We start from the raw sequence: 23,214 nt of genomic DNA on the forward strand, positions 1-23,214 counted from the left end.
CCAGGCAAGCTATTGTCCTGGCTAATCAGCAGGGAGGAAAAGACAAAATCAGTCACGAAAGTGCTGGGAACCGATGGGACGCTCCTACACACTCAACCGGGAATACACTCCGCATTTGCTGAGCATTATGACACGCTGTACCGCTCCTACCTGCCCACTCCCGCCCCAGACACGGAGGGATACCTCAGCCAAATACCACTGCCGGCACTACGTGACACACAACGCGAAGACCTAGCGGCGCCCATTACCGCAGAGGAGCTACGGGTAGTCATAGCAGCGCTCTCCAATGGGAAATCCCCGGGCCCCGACGGACTCCCAGCGGAGTTCTACAAGGCGTATCCGGACCTCCTGATCCCCGAACTAATTAAAATGTATGGTTCGGCGATTGAGGACTCCTCCCTACCGCCCTCTCTAAATGAGGCCACCCTGGTCTCCCTCTTGAAGCCGGGGAGGGACGAGACGTTGTTGGGTTCGTACAGGCCACTTGCCCTCCTGAATACCGACTATAAAATACTAGCATCCACACTAGCCTGACGGCTTGCTCAATACACTCCCACCCTGGTCCACGCAGACCAGAACGGTTTTGTGCCCGCACGCAGTACGTCGCAAAACATCCGCCGGCTATTTAGGGTGCAGGAGTACGCGAGGGAGCCCTGGCCACAGTCAGGATGTCTTGTATTAGACCTGGAAAAGGCATTCGATTCAGTCGAGTGGCCGTACCTCAGGGCAGTCATGCGGAAATTCGACCTGGGAGAGGAATACCTGGAAATGATGGGCCTCCTCTACCAAACGCCTAGCGTTCGGGTCCGAACTGGGGGCCTGCTATCAGACACCATACGAGTCAGACGAGGCACGAGGCAAGGCTGCCCCCTGTCGCCTCTGCTCTTTTCCTTAGCAATGGAACCGCTGGTGTAGTTGCTGCGGAGACGGGGTGCAGAATGGGGTGTCCCATTGATGGACGGCACGCACAGGTCTCGCTGTATGCAGACGACCTGCTCCTCTACATTAGGGACCTCACTCGGATACCGCAGGACCTCACGGACACCCTACGCGACTTCACAGCCCACTCGGGACTGAGAGTCAACTGGAGGAAATCCGGGGTCTACCCCTTCCACCCCGACATGCAGGAATGCGAGGTGCAACTGGGTGGAACGACGTTGGCTTGGCACGCGGGTACCTTTTTAATATCTTGGCATCCATATATATCGGTCTCCGGCAGACATACTGGAAGGCAACCTGGTCAGGGCCATATCCTCCTTGCGAGCCCAGCTGGCTTTCTGGGGCACACTCCCGTTGAATGTCCCTGCCAGAATCACTCTAACGAAAATGATCGTCTTACCGAGACTCCTTTATTACTACTCGAACATACCGGTCTATGTCCCCGCCCGGATTTTTAAAGAACTGGAGTCAATGATACGAGCACTCATATGGAACAAAGGGAGACCCAGAGTGGCCCTGAAGAAGCTATACGCCCCGACGTTACTGGGGGGACTCGCGGTTCCCAATCAGGAACTTTATTACCTTGCAGCGTAGCTTCAATGGGTGGTGGCCTGGCTTGCGGGAAGAAACCTAAGCGACACGACCTCGACGGCACCGGCCCTGACACACGCGGGGGCTCTCGCGATGTTCCATCCCTTAAATGCAGCTGCCCGTGGGGCACAGCTACATCTCACGGTGGCACTTAAATGCTACAGACGCGCACTTCGACTCACGCGGGTGGCCACCCCCTATGCCCCAGCACTCCCGCTGCAGGGCATGCCCAGACCAGGAGGGGCGGTCACCGCGGCGCAGTTGGACAGCTGGGAGCGTGCGGGGATAGAGTCGATGGCGGATCTATATAATGAAGGCGCCCTAATCCCATTCGAGAGACTAGTGGAAGACACTGACGTACCGGCGGGGCAGTTCCTGTTACAACCCTCCATGGTCCGGGAATTCGCGAGACACTGGGGAGACATTACGGAGGAACCTCAGACGCACCTGTTGATACAATACCTCCACGTCATGGGGAAGGGGTCCCACGTGATACATTGGCTGTCACAGGCATTACAGTCCCACACAACATGCACGCTTCAGCCACTGAGAGACAAATGGACGGCCGATAGAGGGAGGGACTGGACAGACAAGGAATGGGAAAGAATCCTGGAAGGCCCCCGTCACATACCCCGCAATTCGAGGTTCAAAATTATACAATTCTACATCATACACAGGGCGTACCTGTCCCCGGACAATATCAACCGTTACTTCGCGCTGGACACCTCCGGCTGCCCGCGATGCCCGCTGCTGAACGCAGACCTCCTGCATATGCTGTGGGCGTGCCCCAGGCTTCAGGCGTACTGGCGGGATGTGACCACGCTCTTGACTAAGGGGACGGAAATTGAACTACGGCACGATTGGGATGCCTGCGTGCTAGGCCTGTTTAAAAGGACGAAACAAAACAAAGCTCATGCCAGGTTCTGGGATTTGGGGCTGATAACCGCCAAGCGACTCATAACGCGACACTGGAAGGACGTAAACCCACCACCGACGAAACACTGGTGTGCCTCTCTCACCTACTGGGCGACGGCTGAGGGCACGGTCCCCGCAGGGAAGAGACCGCGGGAAGGAGAGCCATCCCAATAGCGCAGATCTGGGACGACATCCTACGGACATTTAGCAAGGCATGCCGAGAACAGGGGATAACACAGTTGGGGCGTCTCTCCCCCCCCTCGGCCCCCGCCTCCTCCCCTCCTAGTAGCGCGGAGGTGTACTGCAGGGAAGTGGGACACTGGGTAGGAGCAAAGTGATAGGCACACACATATAGGAGCACGCGAGCAACACCATCTCTGTTCCTCCCCCCCACACACCGACCCTCCCTTCCCTCCCCCATTCCCTTCCTCTCCCTGCTCGGGACGGCCGACCACACGACCGACCCACTCGGGACCACATCACCCCACAGCTAGTAGCCCCCGTAACTCACCCACATACACCGACTCACATGTGTAACACATCTCCGCCCCGCATAACCACGATACCTGGACACAGGACTTAGACAATAGGAACCACAACGCAGCACCCCCCTTCCCCCTTTTGAACTCAGGTTCACTTCACCCCCTGATTTTTCTATTATTTCCTCCCCTGACTTGGAGGTTAGTTCTGCAGATAGTCGCCCCCCAGTTGACTGACCTGCACTTTAGTAGCTGATAGACATGCACGTGAACACACGATATGCGGCAACCCGGGCCACAACCCTCAATCACACTGCGACAATGATCAGGAAGCACACATAGACACCGGCAAAATTGCTCTGCTCTCCACGACGGATCTGACCGGCGCGGTCGGCTCCTTGGGAAATTGGCGCATTATAGTACCGAGTGGAGGGTTGTGGACATCATTGGGGGCTCTGATCAGGAGCGCACCCTGAACGACAGGGTGGGCCGGATGCTCTGGTGAGATAGATGACGCAACGTATGATGGTGTGTAGTGAGAGTTTGTTATTTTGTGGCACCAACAGGATTACCCACCACCACAGCCGATCATGGAGTTCAAAGATGATTGTCTTCACTGTACTTTGGCTGATGTGATAGCTCTCACAAACTATGCCCGAACTGATTGTCCTGTTGTTACCAGATTGTACTATGCTCACGATACAGTAACTGTATGTTAAATGTTTCAATAAAATATATTCAAATAATAAAAAAAATGGTGTGTGCATGACTGTAGCATAGGTTTTGTACAGAAAGGTACCCTTCTTGTGCAAAATACTTTGCTGGGTACGATACAAAGCTTTTCCCACTTTCCATACGTGCTGTGCAGTGTAGTGCGCATGCAAAGTCGTAAAAGCATGGAGAAATGAAAGCATTTCTCTTGTTAGTGCCTCCTGTGAAGGGGTGTTAACTTTTGTCGCAAAACCATGTTCACAATTCTTTGTAAATATGGTTTTGCGTCAAAGGGCATGGGTGGTTATATGGGAACGCCCATGTACCACCCCCTCGGCACAAAGTAACGCAAAGCCGTGCTTTGCGCTGCTTTGCACTACTTAGAGGGGGCTTTCCAGCGCGAAACAAGTTTTCGCTGGAAAGAAAATAGCAGCAAAAGAAAATTGCGCTGGTTAGCGTCACTTTTGTGATGCAAAACTAGCGCAAAAGGTTTGAAAATCTTCCCCTTCATGTTTTATCTCTCTCTCACCTCTACCCTCCATTCGCTGTTTCTGCCTCTCAAGCTTCCACCTCTCCCCTACAAGCCCTGCTATTTACCACTCTCCTCTCCGGCCTCTTATCTTGCTTCACGTCTTGTGCCTGGGAGCAATGCAGGCTCCTGCAGCACAGATGGGCCCACAACAATTCTGAGGGCCCCATCCCACCAGGGGGCTCCCATTCGGCCTAGGGCCAATGAATATCTGTGAGATGTGGGAGACTCTGAGGCCCATTATCACATTCTGCAGAAAGGGGACCCCATCATTTTGTGTTACACAACTGCTCTTGTGTTACTATTCAGATGCGTAAAGCAATGAATGGGGGGTGGCTTGAGGGGTTATATTACTTGGGTGTATCTTGGAGGGTTCATTGCACTCCCCTTGGGGTGATAAGGATGGATGTGGGATCAGCCCCCCCTTACCTCCCCCTAACTGAATGTTAGAATCTCCACTAAACTTTTAAAGGCCGAATTGCTTATTCTTCCTTCGGTTCATGTAAATAACGTGAAAATAAAAAACACCAAGCGCTTATAACTGGAGTTATTATTTATGTTTAACTACTTTTATGTTTGTTTTGGATGAACATGTGTGTTTGAGAAAAAAAACAGAGTTGCAAAAAAGAGAAAAGAATAATAAGTCCTTTATCCAGTTTCTGTCTTCTCCCTTCCATGGAAGGAGCAGCGCCTTTTGTGATGTGAGATCACTCTATGTTTTTGTGTTGTGAGCCCTGCCGGATGCTCTGCGTTTCATTCATGCAGGGGCAGGGCTCACTTCACACCTCAAGCCAGTTCAAGTAGCTGCCTAACTGCTGTTATGCAGATGCAGGGATTAGGCCGATCATGGCCACAAACCCGCCGTGCTCACTCTGCAGCATCTGTAAGGGATGGGGTGTCATATTGCACTTTCAGTCCATGGGAGCCGGGCGAGGTGAGGGGGGCCCCACTGTGGGCCTCGCACACTACACCACGGCTGCAAACCCCAAGGGAGGGGGCTCACCCTCTGTCACTCTTACAATTGCACTGTTTCAAAAGGTTGATGGGCTCGTGTGGGGGCCCCATCACACTTAGACAGTCGCGAGGCCCTGGGCAGCTGCCCACACTGCCCATGCCTAGCGCCGGCCCTGGGCCCATTTAAAGCACTGGTTTTAGTGAGATATCTCAACCACCAATGGACGCCTGTTGTTAAAACTCTTGTCTGAAAAGTGAGGAGTTCCATTTATGTTGCCTATTTACTTTACTCTCACAACGGCATTCGTTTCAATAGGCAGGGCTATTCTATGGAAAAGGGTGACATTATGGGGAGTAACCAAAGTATTATATTGAGTAATAGTCTAATTTCATAGTATGCCATGGTCCGTAATATCGACAAGAGGAAAACGGACCTCTGTCTAAAGGATATTGACTCCACATGGGCTTAGACAAGGCTGCATATAGGCGCTCATGTGTTTCTCTGTTTACATTGCTATTACTCCCACAAGCTTTTGAAGCTTTGATTATTCACGGAGTTTTCCCGCCCAAACGTGACCACGAAGATAATCAAAGCCAATACTATATTTAATCTGTAAAAGACATAAGTGCCAGGGCACTCATCAGGAGGCCGCTGCAGCTTTCACCACACTTTGCCGCTGCAGCGTGCCAAATATAATAACAACAGAACTACTAACCTCCTACACTTGTGACAATTCGAACTCTTCCAGACTCCAAAAGCTATAATAAATAATGGCTTGGGCGGTAGGTAACAGTAATTTTTAATGTATATTGAATTAATAATTGACTGTTGTTGTGGTTATCTCTAAATTAGCTGGACAGCACCACCTTGTGGCAGACTATCACAAGGGCCGGTGTTGACAATTAAGTGCCGGTGCCGAGCACTGAAAACCACAGGCTCAAATTATGCACTGGCCAATAAATACATGTAGAGGGTACAATTCTCTTCGATGTCACTTCTATCCGACTGCCTTGTGCCTTGGACGTGTTTGCCTTATACAGTAAAAATAACTATTTATGGATCAATATAGTGAAAACAAAACAAAAAAAGGTGTTCTGAACAAGATTCTGCAAGCCAGATTTTACCTGGAGGCTCGACCATCCCCAGCTAGAAATAGGAGCAAGATATTGCTATTTGTTAGTGACTTTCCTTACAGCATAGAGTTTCATCAGCATGTTGACTCAGTGGTAGGACGGGCAAAGATACTAGGAGATGCCTTAGGGACACATGACGCTGAAGTGTGCCATGAATACATTGACATGCAAAGGGAAACTTAGAAGCTGAAAATAGCCTGTTATTGTGTGTCACTGAAGGTCTATGCAAGGAAGGTGCAATCAGTATTTAATCAAACTCATATGTATATCTAGAAATGGTGGATGGGATCTGCACAAGGTAGCCGGGGTTTGCCTTGAGGTTGGAGCCAGGGATCATTAGCATTGGGCCCAAGTATTTTAAAATGGTGTCGGCTTACTGGCGGGTGCCCTTCATTATGCAGTTAAAAGGTGGAACAGCTCAGTTGCCCTTGGTATGCTAGCATACAAATCATTTTGTGAAGTCTGAGTCTAAATGAAAAGAAGAAGAGTGTGATATTCTGTGCAGGACTACCTGGAAAAGAATGAGTACAAATGTACTACGAATCAAACAGATATGTATGTGCCGCGTGGATCCACTTGTCAAATATTCATCCCAGAGACACCAGGAGATGGATATTGAGATTAAGAATGGGCCAACTACCCCTTCTGGGAGGAAAGAAGTGGAAGTGAAATCCTAATTCTGTTGTAAAATGTCCATCTGTTGACCTATCCTTAACCCATGTATGCTATTTTGTGAAGTAATGACAGACCAATCTAGAAAACTAATACTTCAAACCCCCAGAAAGTTACAGATACATAGGCTGCAGTGTCTTATGTTGTATGTGATGTGTTGTGGAAAGATGGGTCTATGACACAAACTTGGAATGTGTTTTTTATGCTTTGAAATAATTTCTTTCTGAAATGGTGTTGTTTGAAATTGGGTTGCTGGGGTTGGATGTTGTATTCAAGCAGCAACCACAAACCTTGACAGGGTGAAGTCACAAGCAAACCCCAAAACCTGTGCTCAACCTTTTGGTAGCTTGTCAAAGAGAAGACAGGCTTAATTTAGATGCAATGAGCACTTTAAATAGTAAAAAAAAGTTAAAACATCATACAAGAAACATCCCACGTCAATTTAGAAAAAAGAGTACGATTGAAAAACAAATCTGACATCAAAATGACAAAAATGCAATCAGTAGAACCGAAAAATATGCAGTGTTAAAGATTTCAGTGACTATAGCATCAAAAAGACCAAAGCGCCAACTCTGGTTATCTGGAAGCACCAAACCAGAACAAAGTCATACGTTCAGGCTGACCATGATGGAGTGTGGGCCAGCTACAGGGACCTAGTCAGACCTGCTGAACAAGAGTTCCTTAAATCCTGGTTGTGAATTGATGGGAAGTCTTTGCGTTCAGTTGCACTGGGCAGCATCAAAAATCCTTCAACGCTGGGTTCGGGATGTGAAGTTCTGCACCAAGAAGCATAGCACAGTGAAGTCAGCGACTATTGATGGGAGTCTGCGATGCATAGGTTCTGCATCGTTGTTCAGAAATCCGATGGGGCTTGTGAAGAATTGCATAGCAATGCGTCCTTGCTGAGGTCAAGGAGCGTTGCCCTGAGCCGGTGCTGGTAGAGCTTACGAGGACTTGCGTTGGGATGTAGTGCGCTACATCGATCTGGTCCGGTTGTCTGCATCGAGATGCATCACTCTGAGTCTGGCCTAGTCACGTGACCCAGGATCAGGCTACAGGCACCAAATGGTTAGGAGAAGAAAATGCCAACTATCTAAAAGCTGCATTTTTCAGAATTGTGATTAAAAATTCAACTTTATCATTAAAGAGGGCTTTTAATTAAAATTCTTTAGACACCACACTCAGCCTGTTTACCTGCTCCCAATTGAAAGTTATCACTTATTAAGTGCAATAAGGTAACCCAATGCTATCCTATGGGAGTGGTAGGCCTTGTAGTAGTAAAAAACTAATTTAGGGATTTTTCATCACCAGCTCACATAAAACTTGGAAGTACATGTCCTACTTTTTAAATACACTGTAACCTGACATATGGGCGGTTTAGTAACTACCATAGGGGTGGATTATGTATTGAAGGGTTGGGTCTGGCAAGAGGTTTACCTTTCCATGTTGAACTGTCAGTTTAAAACTGCAAATACAAGTTGCAATGGCAGGCCTGAGACATGTTTAAAGGCTACCTATGTGGGTGGCACAATCAGTGCTGCAAGCCCACTGATAGCTCTTAATTTACAGGCCCTGGGCACATGTAATAACACTTTACTATGTACTTACAAGTAAATCAAATGGGCTAATTGGGTGTAAGCTAATTCTACCATGTTTTAAGGAAAGAGCACAAGCACGTTAGTACTGATTAGCAGTGATGAACTGTGCAGAGCTCTAAAGCCCAACAAAAACGGATTTAGAAAACAGGAGGGTGAAGGCAAAAAGGTTTGGGTATGTCTCTCAGGAAAGGGCAAAGTCCAATAATGCTGTGTCCTTTACTTTTAAATGTTTATTACAGCTTGGATTTAGCAAGCACTTCTCTGAGCTATGCCTGCTGCGTGGGCCATAGCTACCAGGGGCTGAGCAGAGAGTCTCTCAGAACTGTGTTTTGACATAATCAGAGTATGTTTATTGAGTTGGCAGGATCCCCCCTCCCAAATCAATAAAACCATTTCTTACAGACAATATGTTGAGTATATATTTGCATGGCTGTGTATGATAAAGCATAGTTTTCAAATTTGGTACAGCCCACATTCTGTCCTTGTCACTCTACGTTGAAAATCTAGATGTTCTTGAAAATAGCATATCATCTACAATTAACTGCTGTCTTTTTAAACATGAACCATTCCACAGCAGAATATTAGTGATGTATTGCACTCAAGGACACTGCTGCCGATACAGTGTTTCATGTATGCTCGAGCCAAAACTTAATCAAAGATGTCCTAATCGAGCAAGAGAGTAAAACAATCGCCACCACCTTTTTAATGAGTAATCAAATCAAATCAAATAAGACTTTATTTCGGTTAATATTTCAAACCATAAAAAGTACATACATTGATTACTTTATCAAATTGCACATCAATACATTATTAAAAAACATTATACACAAATATCATTAAAATCATCATGATTGATTAGTTAGCAGAAGATGGCCTGCTGGTCCTGACATAGTACAATATCGCTTAAAAAAGATCATAGGTCTAAGCAAGTTCTTATTCTCAGTGCAAGTTTTAAAAACGACAAAATATGGAGTACACAGTCCTGGTGCAAAAGCTGCAAATAGATGAGGGCAGGTCTGATTTGTTTAAAATCCAATGATCTCAGCAAATCAACAAGAAAGTAGCGTCTGGGATAATCATAAAACCTACATAAAAATATAAAATGTAGCAAATCCTGGGGAGACTTCCCGTCGCAGCCACAGGGAGCTACATGTTTACTAAAAATGTCTGATTTGGGTCTTATTAAGAGCTGCTGAAAAGTGTTAAATCTGAACCTAGTCAGCAGAAACTTTTCATGTGAGCTGAAGGCACAAGCCAAGTAGGGCTCCATTCCACCACACGACTTTAGCATAATAAACTTTCTAACACTTGGTTTCAGCACTTCCACACTTTCTCTGTCCGCCATTTTAAACTTGAGATAGGCTCTTTTTACCGCTGTTATGTCCCCCTTCACAATGCCACTAAGGTGGGAAAACAGTTTAGGGCACCCCAGCATTTCAAAGCAAGATTTCAAGTATTTGAGCCAGGGGATGCGCATACAGCTATCCTGAGATGTTACATCCCGTACAATCTGGTGAGTGAGTGGTATCTCCTTGTTAAGCCACAGTGAGACCCAGCAGGTCAGTGGCTTCAGTGCTAGGTTATCGCATAAAAACGGTGTCCCTAACTCCTCGTGCACCACAAGGTTCGGGGTACTCGCAGGGACACATAGTAACCGTTTAAAGAAGGTGTTTTCGATAACCTGTAATTGAGTATTAGACACATAGCCCCACAGTTCACTGCCGTACACCGCCGTGGCTACAGACTTAGCATTATATAACTTAATCATTGCTGATATTGGTTTCTTTCCTATCTTTTTCGCAAGATTAAGGATGGTTCCATTAACCCTCAACATATCATTCTTCTTCTTCACCAGGTGAGGGGCCCAACTTAACTTCGAGTCAAATAGCACACCCAGATAGGAAAAAGTCTCTGTGACCGGAATGGGACTATCATCAAGCTTAAATACAAAGTTCTTTCTTGGGCGTTGGCCAACCTGCATTATATAGGACTTAGAATTATTGACCATTAGGTCCCTTTCAGACATAAAAACATTAAAAGCAGTTAAAAGTGCCTGGAGCCCCTTCTCTGTACGCGAAATTAAAACCGCGTCATCCGCGTATAACAGCACGGGGATGCCCCTTCTACCTACTATGGGGCAATCCACCTGTATAGATTGTAGAGCTGCATCCAAATCGTTAATATAAAAATTAAAAAGAAAAGGGGCAAGAATACATCCCTGACGTACTCCTTTATTTATCATAAACTTATCAGTGGTGTCCCCATTGGATGAATATCTTACATTGGCACTAGTTTGATGGTGCATATCCACCAGGAAGTCGACAATCCCAATGTCGACTCCCCTCGCCCTCATGTGCTGCCACAGCCTCCCCCTGTTGACACAGTCGAAGGCTGACGACAGGTCCATGAAGGCGAGGTGGATCGTACCCTTCTGTGCTACCGTGTATTTGCTGAGTATGAGGAACAAATTAAGACACTGAGTTATCGTGGATCTGCCCTCGCAAAATCCATATTGAGATATGGACATGACATTATTTGCGGTTGCCCAACTAGTGATTCTCCTCAACAGAACTCTCCCGATAACTTTAATCTTTGAATCAATTAAGGAGATTGGACGGTAGCACAGTGGGCTACCCCTATCTCCCTTTTTGAAAACCTGGACAATGGTTGACACCCCCCAGGTCACTGGACATCCTACCACTGTGGCAGCGTTAAAAACCGCCTGCAAGATAGGAGCCCAGAAATGTGGTCTGGACTTAAATAGATCAGGGGGGATGCCATCTGGGCCGGGGGCTTTATTTGATGTTAAACCTTCTATGGCTTCAAGCACTTCGCCGCACTCAAACCTGAGTACTCCTTTAGATTCACTAGGATAGCTCACATCATTTCCAAGATCGGCTGAAAAGTACAGTGATTCAAAGTGACGAAACCAATCCTCTTTCATTATACAGCACTCCAGCCCATCCCCCGGATATTCTGACAGGAATGGTTTTTTTACTAACTGCCAGAATTTCGTGCTACTATTTAGGGTCTCGGCGTCCAAAAGCTCATTCCAGGCCTCCACACGCAGAGTATCCTTATGTGTTTTAAGGGAAGACTTATATACTTTGCGGCAGAGGCGGATTTTCTCCTGATTCCGCGGTACATCTGCCAATGCCACCTTCAGGTTACGGGCAGCTTTCGAGCACTCTTGGTTAAACCACCTTGGCCCGCATTTCTCTACATTTCCCTTTGAAGGTTTCGTAAGTAACCTGACACTTTCCCCGCCAAAGCTTGAAAGGCATTAAGCACCCCCTCCGGATCTAACCCTGTACAATTAACAATTTCATCTGCACAGGATTCCTCTATATTTTTATACAGAATGTCAGGGGTAATAGTTGACCACTTTAAGCGCCGCCTCCCATCGGTCATTGTCAGATTGCCTTCAAGGCGTGAGGGCATGACATCTGAGAGGCCAAAACCCCTGAGACAAACCACAAGGGGGTTGTGATCACTGAACTCACTTTTGTTAATATCAAAGGATTCTAGGAAAGGCAACAAAGCTTCAGAAAATAGCATGTGGTCAATAAAGGTGCCTCTGCCATGTCCTTTAAAAGTCGGAGTGTCAAAGCTTTTACAGGGATCTCTAATTTCCATGCCCATTGTTAAGACTAAATCATTCATCATGGAATTGCAAAATTCACCCTCTGCTGTATGTACAAAATGTAGCCCATCTGCTCTATCGCAGTTTAAATCCCGTATACACTTCCTAAGGGGATCGCCACAGAGGTGCACATTGAAATCTCCCATGACCATTAAATTAAGGCTGTGTTTCCTCATGGAGACATTAATATATTCATCTAGTACAGTTAGATCATTAGATGCTAGGATGGTATTAGTAGCATTGTAAAAATTGACCAATCCAACACTATTACTTTTGGCAGACATAACAATACCCTGGGCACATGAACGTTGTACATTAGTGGTGAGGATACTCGAGGTAATCAAAACAGAGACAAAAATCACCAAACCTCCCTTTGGTCTTCCTCTATTAGATGGAGTTGCTGGCACAGAGAACGCTTTATAACCTTCTAAGAACATTTCACACTCCACATCCCAAGTCTCTTGGAGGCAAATAACCTTAAATTGTTTAATAAAAGTAACCCATTTTTCATCTGCCATTTTGGTTGCTAGACCCGCAACATTCCAAGACACAATGTTCACACATTTATTGGGCTCCTGTGGGTTGGTAGAGTCAGTAATGCATATTAGATCAGCTACATTTAATCCATCCTTACCCACAGGTACTTTATGTCAGTCACACATGTCAAGACCGGACAAGAGTTCGTATCTGTTATGTGTGTTGACGTTATAGCCCGTCTGGCGTTGCCCACCAAGATCAAGTCTGTTCCCTGGGTTAGTTGGAAAGCCTTGCCCGCCAGAATTAACTACATTGTATGTAAATTGCATCCCATTACTCCCAATGTTCGGGGTCAGAGTATCAAACCGAGGTGTTGGCCTACTCAGTTGCGGGGACGCCGTGCAAAGGTGAGCATAAAAATAACCCAGTGGGCGAACACAGATACTACCCTCGTTGTAAGCCAGCGATGCAGCTCTCAGGAGTACAGTTGCCACATGTTGGGGGTGTCTAAAATTAGCCACAATACAATCCCCATTACCCACTTTATTAGAGGGCCCCACCCAGTTTACCCTTCTAACTAGCGTTATCTGATCTGAGTACCCAACGGGGAAACCGCAGTTCTTATTTAGCCATGAGACTGTCTTGTTTTTTAGCGAGTCATATGACTCGCCATGTGGAGATGCCGGATGGGTGCCAACTGCAGGGACATTTGTTAAGACCACCACAAAAGGCGCACAATCCGGGGGAAGATTTAGATAACGATTTCTTCTGTCAGGTCTAGGGTCTATTTTGTTACCTGTAGTTGGAGGTGAGCCAGCACATGGCTGCAGGGATCCTGCTTTAGATTGGGGGGAACTGACAGGTAGTGGGCGCTGGGGTCTATTCCCTGAAGCACTCTGTGCTCCTGCCGAATTAACTGCTGCTGGCACTTTTTTCCCCTGTTCAGCTTGGGTGGACCTTATTTCTTTTAGTATAGTACTAGTATCTCCAGCGGCCTTTTGCTGCGAGGAGACAAGCCCCCCAAGCCTGTCTACTTCTTTTACAAGGGAATCAATTTTATCCACAAGTGGTTTAAGAGCTTCCTCTATCTTCGTTCCCAGGCTAGTCTCCATAATAGAGATTAAGGCAGTGAACTGCTCAATAGTAATATTATTACTGGCATTCTGCTTGGGGGGGCCTGAATCAGCTCCCGTAAACACAAAGGGATTGTTAGCTGCAGCCCAGATGTTATCGGTAGTGTGGCTAGGGATTGCTACCGCTGAGTTGCTAGTTGGTTGTCCCCCTTGACGTAATGCCGTCTTTCTACACTGCCTTACTGGCCTCTTCTTAGTGGGTACCCCCTCACTCACTTCACTATTTATATCGGGTTGCTCCCTCTCTCCTGTGTGTACCATTGCCTCAACATTTACAGAGATTGGTGTTAGTGTCAGCATACATGTTGATGGGCTAGCTGATAGCGGGTCGGGAGACCTCAGAGAGGGCATTTCCGAGTTGGACAAACTAGCCCTATTAGTATCCTCTGTATCTTGTTCAACAACCAGAGGATCATCCTGTGTACATACTGTGGTATCTCCTTTCCCTAGTGAGGCACGTCGATCGCAGTTTATCTGGGCGACCTTTTTTACCATGTAGTTCTCGATGGCAATCTGTCCCAGAGGCATAGTGCCTACTTTAGCCTTTGACATTGAGCTTGGAAAGGATAAGACACACTATAGAAAGAGATAAACAGAGCAAAAACAGAACCATACAAAATATAGGCACAATATTTAGAATGTCTCAGTTGCTACTAAGCATCGACATACAAAAGGGGCCTACCCAGTCCGAGCAGCGTTTCTGGCCCAGACCAGACTCCTCAGGCCTCTGAGGGCCACAGAGGGCCCGCCCTTGTCCCGGGCTTCTCCCGGCGCTGCCCGCGCGCGTCCCGCGATGCGTGAGGCGTTCCAAGTTCTTAAAGCGCCTCCGGGCGCGTGCAGAGCGTCAGGATTGGACGCCTCCCCCGGGGCTTCTGGGGAGTGTAGTTCGCCTGGTTGAACTACCTGGCGGCGGGTCCTGCCGTTTCCCTCACGGCGCTGGCGGTAGGGAGCTGGTGCCGTTGCCCTCGCGGCGCGGTGATTGCCTGGTGTCTCTGCTTGCCCCCAAGAGCGTTCGCCGCTCCAAGTTCTTAAAGCGCCTCCGGGCGCGTGCAGAGCATCAGGATTGGACGCCTCCCCCGGGGCTTCTGGGGAGTGTAGTTCGCCTGGTTGAACTACCTGGCGGCGGGTCCTGCCGTTTCCCTCACGGCGCTGGCGGTAGGGAGCTGGTGCCGTTGCCCTCGCGGCGCGGTGATTGCCTGGTGTCTCTGCTTTTTTAATGAGTAATTTATTATGTGGCTCTTGTGAGATACATAAAACGATACCACAATCTAAAACATAAAGATCGCGTGATATATAAAACAACATCAGAAAGCTCAGAGCTGAATGCAGTGGTAGGCCCCTGTAAAATCATTACTTGTTATAACAGCCTACGAAAATGTAAATGTAAACGTGTTTGTATTTATATAGCGCACTTCTACCCGGAGGCCTCGTAGCGCTGTATTCATACCGCTGTGGAACCCTTCCTGGCTTTCCTGTGAAATGTCCACTCCTGGGATCCCCCAAGGTGAAGCCAGGCATCTAAGCGCTGCTGGGGCCGTTGTGGAGATTAAGCAAGCTATAGCCCAGAGTCACAGAGTGGGACCCATGATTAGACTAGGCGAGAATTATCCGGTCCGGGGAAATTGAGTCCAAGAGCCACCGAGGTGGGAATTGAACCCTGGTCCCGGGCTAGACCCCTGCATCAGGCTCTGCCGCTCTAACCATTGAGCCACGCTTCTCCGAAATAAATTAGAGGTATGTTTCAAAGACTCTGGCATCTGAAAAATAATAGCTCGACAGACATTATTTGTTTGAACTTTGTTGTGCGACTCGTTCGTCAAGGTACACCCCACATTAGGAGGTATGAAACTGTTTCAGGATTCTACTTTCCTCTGTTCATCAATTTGTGAGCTTTAATCATAGGGCGTGAGTGTCCAAGCAGTGACACTTTCTGCATCACAGTCCTCAGTTAAACTGGTGTGCGTTTCCTTCATGGATTAATGGGAGATGATAGGCCATGATGTTGTTTGCCATGGCCTGGAATTAACATCTATAAATTTGGAATGTTTAAATCCAGGGGTTGCATGGACACTGTATTAACAATGCATGCAGTGAACATAGACAACAGGAGCTTTCTCTGAGCTGGTTCTCAATGGGTAACGTGCTCTGCATCCCAGACTGCTAGGGTTGCCACCTGCCCATTTTTTTTACCGACAGCACAGGTATTTGGATGCCCTGGTCAGTACAAAAATAAGCAGAAATTAAAGCCAGTATTTTTAGCTCTTATTTGCAGTGACGGCCGGCATTGGGAAGAGCAGTGGACGGGGCGGGGTGGGGGGAGAAACGACGAGATACGTAAAATGAAATAAAAAAATATTTAAAACCACTTAGTTTGCGATCACCTCGTCGGCGATGCAGTGAGTGCAAGGTAAGTGGTTTTATGGAATTTTACCTAAATGTCGCCTGTTGACTCCCCCCCACCACGCCTCGCCTCGCCCTCCCTCGCTCCACCGCCCACTGCTCTTACCTGTGCTGGCCGCCACTGCTTATTTGTGTATAATTCAAGCAGCAAATATAAATAGAAGACAGTGTTTTATGCTGAGTTAAATACCTCAGATTAATAATTGAAGTAAACAAATGCAGAAAAGTAAAGCTTGATTCGATTTTCGATTGTATTTAAAGTCCCCTGAAGTATCATGTCCAGGCCTTTGTTGACTCTTAAAACAACAGCAAATTGCCAGTAGTTTTCTCTTGGAAATGTGGCAACCCTGGAGACAGCAGTCACATCACGCAGAGCTGCAGATGAAGAAGCAAAGGTGCTGGCAGCACTGTGGCAACTTTAAACCCTAAAGGAGTGATGCCTCCAGCCCCACCAACACAGCTATGGGCGGGAAGAAAAGTGTGGCCTCCAATATCCAGAGACAAAGTCTGCATCGCACAAAGCCCTGCACCATAGTAGGATGAAACACACATGTGGAGTCAAAATAGGCTCCACCATGCTCTCTGTTACATGTTTACACCAGACTGTCTGTCATTCTTGTCTTGCATGGTTTTCAAGCTTACTGAGGGGCTCAGCCCTTCCCAGCCATGCAGACCTCCCATCCCATCAATGACCTGTACCCTCAGATTACAATGGAGAAGTGTGGCTCAATGGTTAGAGCAGCAGACCCTGATGCAGAGGTCTAACCCGGGACCAGGGTTCAATTCCCCACCTCAGCAGGTCTTGGGCTCAAAAATTCCACGGACCCGATAATTCTCGCCTCGGTGCCTATTCCAATCATGGAGTCCCACTCTGCAACTCTGGGCAATAGCTTGCTTAATCTCCACAACGGCCCCCACAACGCTAAGGATGCCTGGCCTCCACCTTGGGGGTGCCCAGGAGGGGACACCTCACAGGGAAAGCCAGGATGGATTCCACAGCGGTATTCGTACAAGTGCCTTGAGACCCTTGCGGGTGAGTAGCGCTATACAAGTATCAATTTACATTTACAATAGAGTAAATTAAGTCAATTGTATTTTGAAGTCCTACCTACATAATATTGTTTTAGAGTACACAGAAGTAATGATGCCTTTAGGTTTATGTATTCCTGTCTTTCAATGATAAATGTGGCTTTCCGTGAGAAAATGTCTTTTTTTTTCGGCGGTAAAGAATAAAATGTTGACTTAAAATTACACAGCTTGACTCTTTTATGTTACTTTGGTGCCCTATGCACAAAGGTATCGGAATACCTAAGTTGGAAATCGTTTTACAAAAACTTTCATTTTTGAGTTTGAACACAGTTTTACTATTTATAAAATATGAATTTACTCTTGAAAAAGATTTTACTCTTCTGCAAAATTACCCCCAGATTGTTTAAGTTCTTGTGTAAGTGAAGGTATTCCCAGGAGTGCATCACTGGGCATTATAGAATTTTTTTATTGCACATTTAAATCTTTATGCATGGTTTTGTATTGCAGTTTTATTGAATTCTATTCAGGCTATACATGAAATGCTTAATGAGCCTTTTCTCCTGAATTCTGTGAACCAAAATAAACTACTTCGTAACGCTGGTGATGCCGTTCTGGTTTTCTAGTGACTAAATCTGCAGAACCCCAAAAGTTCCTTTAAATGTAGCTTACTCCTTTGGGTACTAAACTGACACAAAGAAGTGTATTTAAATGTTAAAAAGTCTTGCTAGTAAAAATATGTTCTGACTATTCTGAAGTTTTCTTGCAATTATGAAGTGTGTCATAGTTTAATATTATTCTTTTCTACAGAATCTTTGGCCATATAAGTTTCCGTTCTGACTGGGAGTTAGTGAAAGTCGACTTCCGACCATCTTTCACCCGCCAATGCACAGAGAATGACTACGAGTCCTGGGACCTTACGACATTGGAGGTATTACCCTGGAATTGTAAAAAATGGAAGCTAAGACAGTACAGATTCATTTTCTTAGAGTGTGAAACGTTCACCACCAACAGCCAAGTGAGAAGTCAAAAATACAAACTATTTCTACTATTGTTCCAGTGCAGATCTCTCGGTGCAATTGCCTGACAGGTGTTACTAAAGTTCTGGAAGTTTTTATTGTTATTTGCCATGAATCAATCTATCTATCTATGTATCTATCGATCTATCTATCTGTCTGTCTGTCTGTCTGTATGTCTGTCTGTCTGTCTGAAATTGGGTTTCTTGTGGCAGCGGTACGTACCCTGTCCACACTGGAACCACGATCCTAGTCAGTCTAAGTCATAAACACACCATAAATTAACCTATGCTCAAACTCTGGTAGGTTAGCACAAAGCAGTCAGATTTAACTTAAGAGGCAATGTGTAAAGCATTTGTGCAACACTTTAAACAGTAATACAGTAAAAACACCACACAAAAACATACCACACCTGGTTAGAAAAATAGAGGTTCATGTAATGTAACAAAGCCAGGCCAATAAAAAATCCAATAAGCATAACTGGAGTTATGAATTGTTAAAAAGATAAAGCAACAACTGGGGCTATCTGGTCTCACTCACCAGGGACAAATCCAAAAGTTCAGCCGACCACACTGTAGGGCATGTCGGATACAGGGAGCAGCCTTGGCCCACTGCATAGTACTCTAGTTGCGTAGTCGATGGAGCCAGACTGGTTGAAGTCCAACTGCCTAAAATTGAATACAGACAAGATGGAAGTGCTCATCATTGGTCGAACCCCATCCTCCTGGGATGACTCCTGGTGGCCCTCCGCCCTCAGACCTGCACCAACCCACACCACCCACTCCAGAAACCTAGGCATCATACTGGACAGCGAGCTCTCAATGAAGCACCTGGGGAATGGATCCTCCGAATGCTCTGTAAGATCTTCAGGTGGATCCTACCCGGCACCAGGAAAACAGTAACACAGGCCCTCATCACTTATCGACTGGACTACAGCAACTCACGCTATGCCGGAATCACAAACCAACTAATGATACTACTCAAGACCATCCAAAACACAGCAGTAAGACTCATACTGCATCTCCCAAAACTTTCAAGCATAACCCCCCACCTCAGACACCTACACTGGCTCCCATAAAGAAGAGATGCTACTTCAAACTACTCACCCACGTGTTCAAGACCCTCCACAACATAAGATCAGCCCACATCAACCACTGACCAACCATCCACCAGCCCACTACACAACTCCGCTCAGCCCATCTAGCCCTTGCACACGTCCAAATCATCCATCAAGCCAGAGGAGGGGGCCGTTCCTTCATCTACCTTGCTGCCAAGTCCTGGAACAACGTTCCACTCTACCTCCACCACCCTCGCAGATTTCAGAAGAGCACTCAAGACCTGGCTGTTTGACAGACCTGCCCTTCCGCAGCGCCTGACTACCACCCGGGGGGATAAGCCATGCTTTACAAATCCGATATGAATTACAAAAATTAAATGAATTGACTGAGGAACAACATCAACATGAAATATATCAATTTACATTCATTGTGTGTCCCACCTCAAATAAACATCAATACATAATCAAGACAGTAGGTCATTATACACAACATCAAAACACACAATCAAAAATGTTAACAGCGATTGTCCCAGTTCTGAATTTAACAGCAACCAAGGGGTACTAAATCAAATACCCTTACCAAGCCTCTGTTTTTATGGCTTATTACCTAGGAATGACAACCCAATGTTTAAATTAATTTAGGGCTTAGAACAGGGCTCACTAGAACAAGAACATACCTCTCCTAGGTAACACAATAGTACATAGGTAATATATCCTTCATTTGATATACATCAACATTGTCCCACAACAAAAAATTGTTTGATAAACATTATTCTCTTTTATTATTCGACAAAAAAATATATTCATAACACAATTTATTTATTTTTATTTTATTTTAGAGGTTTTATATAGCGCTGGCTGGACCCAGGAGTATCAGAGCGCTTTACATTTTGAGACAAGAAGGTCAGTAAGACATGGGTCATACATAGCATCAATGAATATAAACAACATATAAGTCTCCGCCTGACATATTTAAAAATGATAAATATGGGAAATAAAAACACCGAAATGTGGGAGATGTGATAATCAAAAATAACAAGGCATACATTGAAAATAGAGCCGGAAAATTTCAGAGGAGGATAGGGAGTTTGGTGACAATGGTGTCATCCAAATTTTCATTCTATATATACAAGTTCTTAATTTACATATTTAATATATACAGTGACCCCCAAAGGCAAAATTTCATTCATCCATCTGATAGCACCACACGTCCTCACATTCATCAAACATACCATACACAGCTAAACCACAGTAAAGCAAATTAGACAAGACATCACAGTGATAATAATACAGAAAAGTACACACACAACATGACAACAGAAGGAGGCGCCGACGTGCGTTTCGGAGTAGGACCCGTGTCCACAGTTCCTTCGTCAGGGCGCAGTAAATATAATTCTTTGTTGGCTGAACTTTCCTTTAATATTTATAAATCTAAGAACATGATATAACAAACAAGGGGGGGGCTCAATCTTGAGATTCAATCAACATGATTATATCATCTGTAAGGGACAATGAAACATGAAATATATAGTTACATGTTTTCTCTATACACAATATAAAGCTATCACAATAGGCTGTGGAAAGAACCAACACCAGTGTTCAGGATAATTCCAGAATGGAAATTGCTTAGAAAGGGGTGAGTAGGGAAGATAAATCAAAGGAAAATAAAGTCAAAGAGAACCTTTTGGTGAAGATAGAAAGTACCATATGCCCTGAAAAGTGAAAGCGCATGTGGATACCCTGTGTAAAGCCAAAATATATATATAAAAAAGTGTAATAAAACATACCACGTGCTCCACATAGGTATCGGAGATGCAAGGCCGATTGCCTTACAAGTCACTGGCAAGTCGTGCTAAGCACTGGGATCTTAGATATCAAGAGATAGCCTGATCTGTAAATAGAAACAAAACTTTAAAAACTGATCTACTATATAGGATGATCTATCGGCGTCCTACACAGGAGCCTAGCTGGACTGGGGATACGTCCTCAGTGGGGCCCTAGGCTAGGGACACACACATAAAGAGTCTCGTTCTCAGCCAGAGGTGCAAGCAGCCTGAAGATCCAGTAATGACAGGGCTCACACCAGTGAATTAGTTCCATGCACAATGACATGTAGCCTATATGTAGGCCTATATTTTTTCTTTTGTGTAGACACACTCCCTAGCTCTGTTAAGCTGCTGATACGTTTTGAACCAAACGTCACTTTGGGATTCTCCTCAGGGCCCAGACCTGTGGAATAAAACGTTTTAGTTACAAATGGTATCTTGCATCAGGATTCTTTTTGTTTGTTTCTCTTTAAAGGTTATTTCATGTTGTTTAAAAATGAGGCTCAAAACATTTGTGGGAGAATTGAACACTAAAATTCACTGTGAATCTATCCTCTCCTTCACTCGTAAATGAGATTTTTTTGGATCAATTATGGCCCTCTACTGCACACCAGCAGTCATTGACTTCCGTCTTGATTTTGTAACTTGCTGGTCTTCGTCGTAGAAGCGCTCCTTTGGTCATTCATGCCATTACTTAAACTGCTAACTCTCTAAAATTGCCATTTTCAGAATTAAAATTTAAAATCCTACTTCAGCAAAAGTTAGGATTTAACATTTTCATTCCACAGACGCCAAACTTGGGCGTTCCATCTCTTCCCAATTGGAAATTACACTTATAAAATGTAACAAGATAATCCCAATGTTATCCTATGGGAGGGATAGGCCTTGCAGTAGTGAAAAACGAACTTAAGAGTATTTCACTACTAAGACATGTAAAGCTTAAAAGTACGTGTTCTACTTTTCAAATACACTGCACCCTGCGCTTGAGCTATCCAGTCCTTTCCTAGGGGTGACTTACATGTATCAAAAAGGAAGATTTGGGCCTGGCAAGAGGGTTTACTTGCTTGATCGACATGACAGTTTACAACTGCACACACAAGCTCTGCAATTGCAGGCCTCAGACATGTTTAAAGGGCTACTTAAGTCAATTTAACAAAATCGCAAATACAACATCTATAGATCCCCGATGATATAGTAGATAGCATTCAACACCAGTTTCCGTTTCAATGGACACAACAAGATATCTCCTTCTTTGATATTCGGCTGGGCCAGACTAGCTCCAGAACTGTGACCCTTAACTATGCAACCCTGCTCGACCAAACCACAAAAGCACTAGACAGCTGGTCTCGGCTGGCCTGGTTCGGGAGAGTGCAAAAAGAATAATTGATGGACAGAAATCAGAACAATGTCATATATTCACCCCCCCCAGTACAGAGATCTGGGCCTAAATCCATCGTTTTTTTGCTCACCATGCCATTCCAGTTTGGACCCAGCCACATGCAAATCAGTCTTGACCCTGCGCCCAATGGGAACAGTCCAGCCCGAACTGCCAGGCAAGGTTCTCCCTGGACTGGAAACAAGCATCATAGGACCGTTTTCGGGCTCTCAGCCCTCATCAGCCAGGATAGCTTGACTCCAATGGCATGGAGAGAGGCCGCTTTTAAAATGTCGATCATAGGAACTGTGGAGGAGCGGTGTCCAAACTTATTTATAGATATCAAATGCTTACTAGATCAAGTCTGGGCACACACATGCTGAAAACCACACAACATTTTCCTCAAAGTGTTAATATAACTCTAAAGCAGAGGTCACCAACCTAGGCACAGGAGAGCTGAATCTATGACAGATTGTATGAAAAATCAAGCCTTTGTAAACTTGTTTCATTCAGTTTCATTGAATACAAATCTATTTTATGTGGCTATACCAAAATTATGTTAAAGATCCGGCCCACCTGTACCTATGTTATCACCATTGAAAAGGTAAATCTTGTGTGCAAGGGTTGCTGTAATGCTCATACTTGTGCATTTGCTGTGAGTTTCTGTACTCTTTTAAAGAAAGTGCAACATCAAACATGACTCATATGAAATGATCTATATATTTTCCCTAGTCACCAT

General features: G+C 45.5%; 1 protein-coding gene across 5 annotated transcripts in view; it reads left to right on the plus strand.

The window, feature by feature from the left end:
• SORCS2 (sortilin related VPS10 domain containing receptor 2) overlaps window positions 1-23,214 on the plus strand; it is a 2,165,153-nt gene that overhangs the window by 1,931,835 nt on the left and 210,104 nt on the right. For all 5 annotated transcript variants that reach the window (XM_078678523.1, XM_078678525.1, XM_078678524.1 and 2 more), the window contains exon 15: window positions 18,012-18,132. In XM_078678523.1, the coding sequence (XP_078534649.1) occupies window positions 18,012-18,132 (121 nt within the window). The remainder of the gene's footprint in view (window positions 1-18,011; window positions 18,133-23,214) is intronic.

The sequence above is a fragment of the Lissotriton helveticus genome, chromosome 2_2, assembly GCF_964261635.1.
Source record: "Lissotriton helveticus chromosome 2_2, aLisHel1.1, whole genome shotgun sequence".
Classification (NCBI taxonomy): Eukaryota; Metazoa; Chordata; class Amphibia; order Caudata; family Salamandridae; genus Lissotriton; species Lissotriton helveticus.